Source organism: Telopea speciosissima, chromosome 6, assembly GCF_018873765.1.
Source record: "Telopea speciosissima isolate NSW1024214 ecotype Mountain lineage chromosome 6, Tspe_v1, whole genome shotgun sequence".
Taxonomy (NCBI): domain Eukaryota; kingdom Viridiplantae; phylum Streptophyta; class Magnoliopsida; order Proteales; family Proteaceae; genus Telopea; species Telopea speciosissima.
Genome location: NC_057921.1, coordinates 23,914,771 through 23,917,189, shown reverse-complemented (window position 1 = coordinate 23,917,189; position 2,419 = coordinate 23,914,771). Strand labels below are relative to the sequence as shown.

General features: G+C 35.1%; 1 protein-coding gene across 1 annotated transcript; it reads right to left on the bottom strand.

Annotated features, from left to right (window-relative positions):
• Positions 1-472: 472 nt before the first annotated feature.
• On the bottom strand, positions 473-2,167 carry LOC122666154 (pseudo histidine-containing phosphotransfer protein 2-like). The gene is made up of 6 exons (XM_043862281.1): positions 2,069-2,167; positions 1,829-1,956; positions 1,628-1,696; positions 1,179-1,250; positions 902-974; positions 473-800 (listed from the first exon to the last, which is right to left on the bottom strand). The coding sequence occupies exons 1-6, from the start codon at positions 2,126-2,128 to the stop codon at positions 753-755; spliced, it is 450 nt and encodes a 149-aa protein (XP_043718216.1). The 5' UTR covers positions 2,129-2,167; the 3' UTR covers positions 473-752.
• Positions 2,168-2,419: the final 252 nt, after the last annotated feature.

The following is a 2,419-nucleotide window of genomic DNA, read 5'->3' as shown; positions in this document are numbered from 1 at the left end:
CCATTAATTTGTGAAAAATAAAAAGGAATAACAAAAAAATATAATAGGAGAGAAAAAGATATTTAAAGAAGAAAGAAGGATAAAATAGTCAAGTGAAAAAGTAGCTACGAAGCATGCATTCATGCACTTATATAATTGTATGATTTAGATCGAGTAGGTTGTAACTATTTATACTCATCTCCATTGGAGAATAATGCAATGAATCAAAAGATCCTTAATTTCCTGATAATATTACATGTGATTGATTTCTTGTTTGTGGCTTTTATATAGGTGGCCAGACTGGGTTCTATTCACCATCATTTAACCTGGATGAGTTTGCATCAACCGGGATAACCAAGGGGATTCTGTTTCCACGTAATTTAAATTTCACCCAGGTGCAGTTGAACCAATCAACTCAATCGATTCTGATGACATAATTAGAGGTAAACTATGTGAAATACATATATAATCAGGTTGAAATCAAAGGAATTATGAATATAATTAATAGCTAATGCTTTCAAACACGCATTATTAGAGCCTATTGCCACAAAGGTCTAAACTATTTCTGAAACCAAATCCAAGTAGTGGAATTATTAATATAACTCATACTGTAATTAAGAACCTAAGAGTAATTAATATCTACTATAACTTTGATATTTGGGTGGAGATCGATGGACTTGGTAAATGATGAAGTCCACATTCATGAAGATGACCTTTTGCCACATCAGCATCTTGTCCCAGTCATCATCCTTGTCATTCGTTATTCCTTCTAATTAATTGGAGCCAGATGCCCCATCAGCAGCTTTAGCTTGTCTTGCAAGCTGAAATACAAATAATTAACCACACAAAAGAAATCAAGTTTAGAAACAAGAAAGTATGAACATATGAAGGAGAAAATTGAGAATAAAAATTAAAAAGAGACATGAAAGTAAGACTGGAGCTTCTCTTTCAAAGTTGCATGTTCAGTCTTCAATTGTTCAAAAGCATCCTTGCATCTGCACAAATTAGATTTCTAATTATTTACACAAAATAAATAAATAACCAAAAAAAAAACACCAATTTTTTGTGTCTAGGTAGATGGTGAGAAGGAAGATGATTTTGTATTGCGAAATCGATGTTGCCAACCCTAATTACAGAACTGCTAAGAGATAAAAAGGAGGGGAGGGGAGAAGGCTGATCAGGAAATATAAGATACTTGCCCCTCTACATTTTGTTCCAAGCAGCATTCTATGGCCTGATCGCTCATATCTCTCACCTTTTTAGCTCCAGTGCTGTTACAAATCACAGTTTCTGTCAGTGATTACAGATACTAGCAAGCAGCAACAGTATATGTAAAAACAAAACCATTGGATTAGCATCACTTTTATTTCATCATCCTCTTTTAGTTTATAATTTGTTATGAATTGAGTTTTCCTCCACCCACGGTGAGAGGGCGGGAATGGGTATCGGGAGGTTATTTTGGAATATAAAAAAACCCGGCCTAGGAAGGGTTTGTGAATTCTAAGATGGTGGGTGAACCGTCCTCTATGAGTGGAGGAAAACTTTGTCCATTCTTAATTGGCCAAATGTTTCCTGCATGGCATTCGCCCTAACACCGTCCTTGTGCCACCGTGTATGAAAAGTGAAAATCCTCCCCTTCTTAATTTACCTTAAAGTAATTTCCTTGATCTTGTTCAAATCCTTTTCCAGTTTACTGAAATCGATGGGACTCTGCTCCCTGAAATTAAGTAAATAAATAAAGAGTTTTAGAAGACAGGGACGACAAGGTTGAATAGGGAAATTTTTCCAATTTAATATTTGGTGCAGGTGTAAATGGTAAACAAAATATTCTCTAACTCAGTTAACTAACAGTGCTTGCTGAATGTTGGTGATCAATTGCGCAGAATCATTGAAGAACATGTTAACAATTTTCTCATGAAACTTGGGATCATCACAGTGAATCTCCTCTATCTCATTAAACATCTCATCGAGGTACCCCTACAAGCAATGTAACATCAAAACATTTCCCATTTTGAGCTTCATATATATACAGAATTGAATGAAAATGCTTAGAAATATATATAGCTAGAGGTGACAAAAAGTGAAGAACCTGCTCAAAGAGGGACTGTTTCATTTGGACAGCCTGATGTTTCAGTTGATTGTTATCCATTCTTGAAGCGGAAAGAAAATAAGAGAAAAGAAAAGAGATTCTAGAGCTATTAGCTATAAGTGGCGTGACAGCTTGAAGAATAAAACATACTAACCCACGAGATAGGCATATATATACAAGAGAGGAGTAGGAGCCAGAGAGGAGGAATGTATGGTTAAGCATGAAAGGGAGACATTTATTTCTCACAATTTCGCATGATACAGAAATGAATAAAAATTGTGTGACATGCAACAATTTTTTCATTCTGCATGACAATAGTGTAGAGAAAATAAGGCTTCATTTGGGATTGCT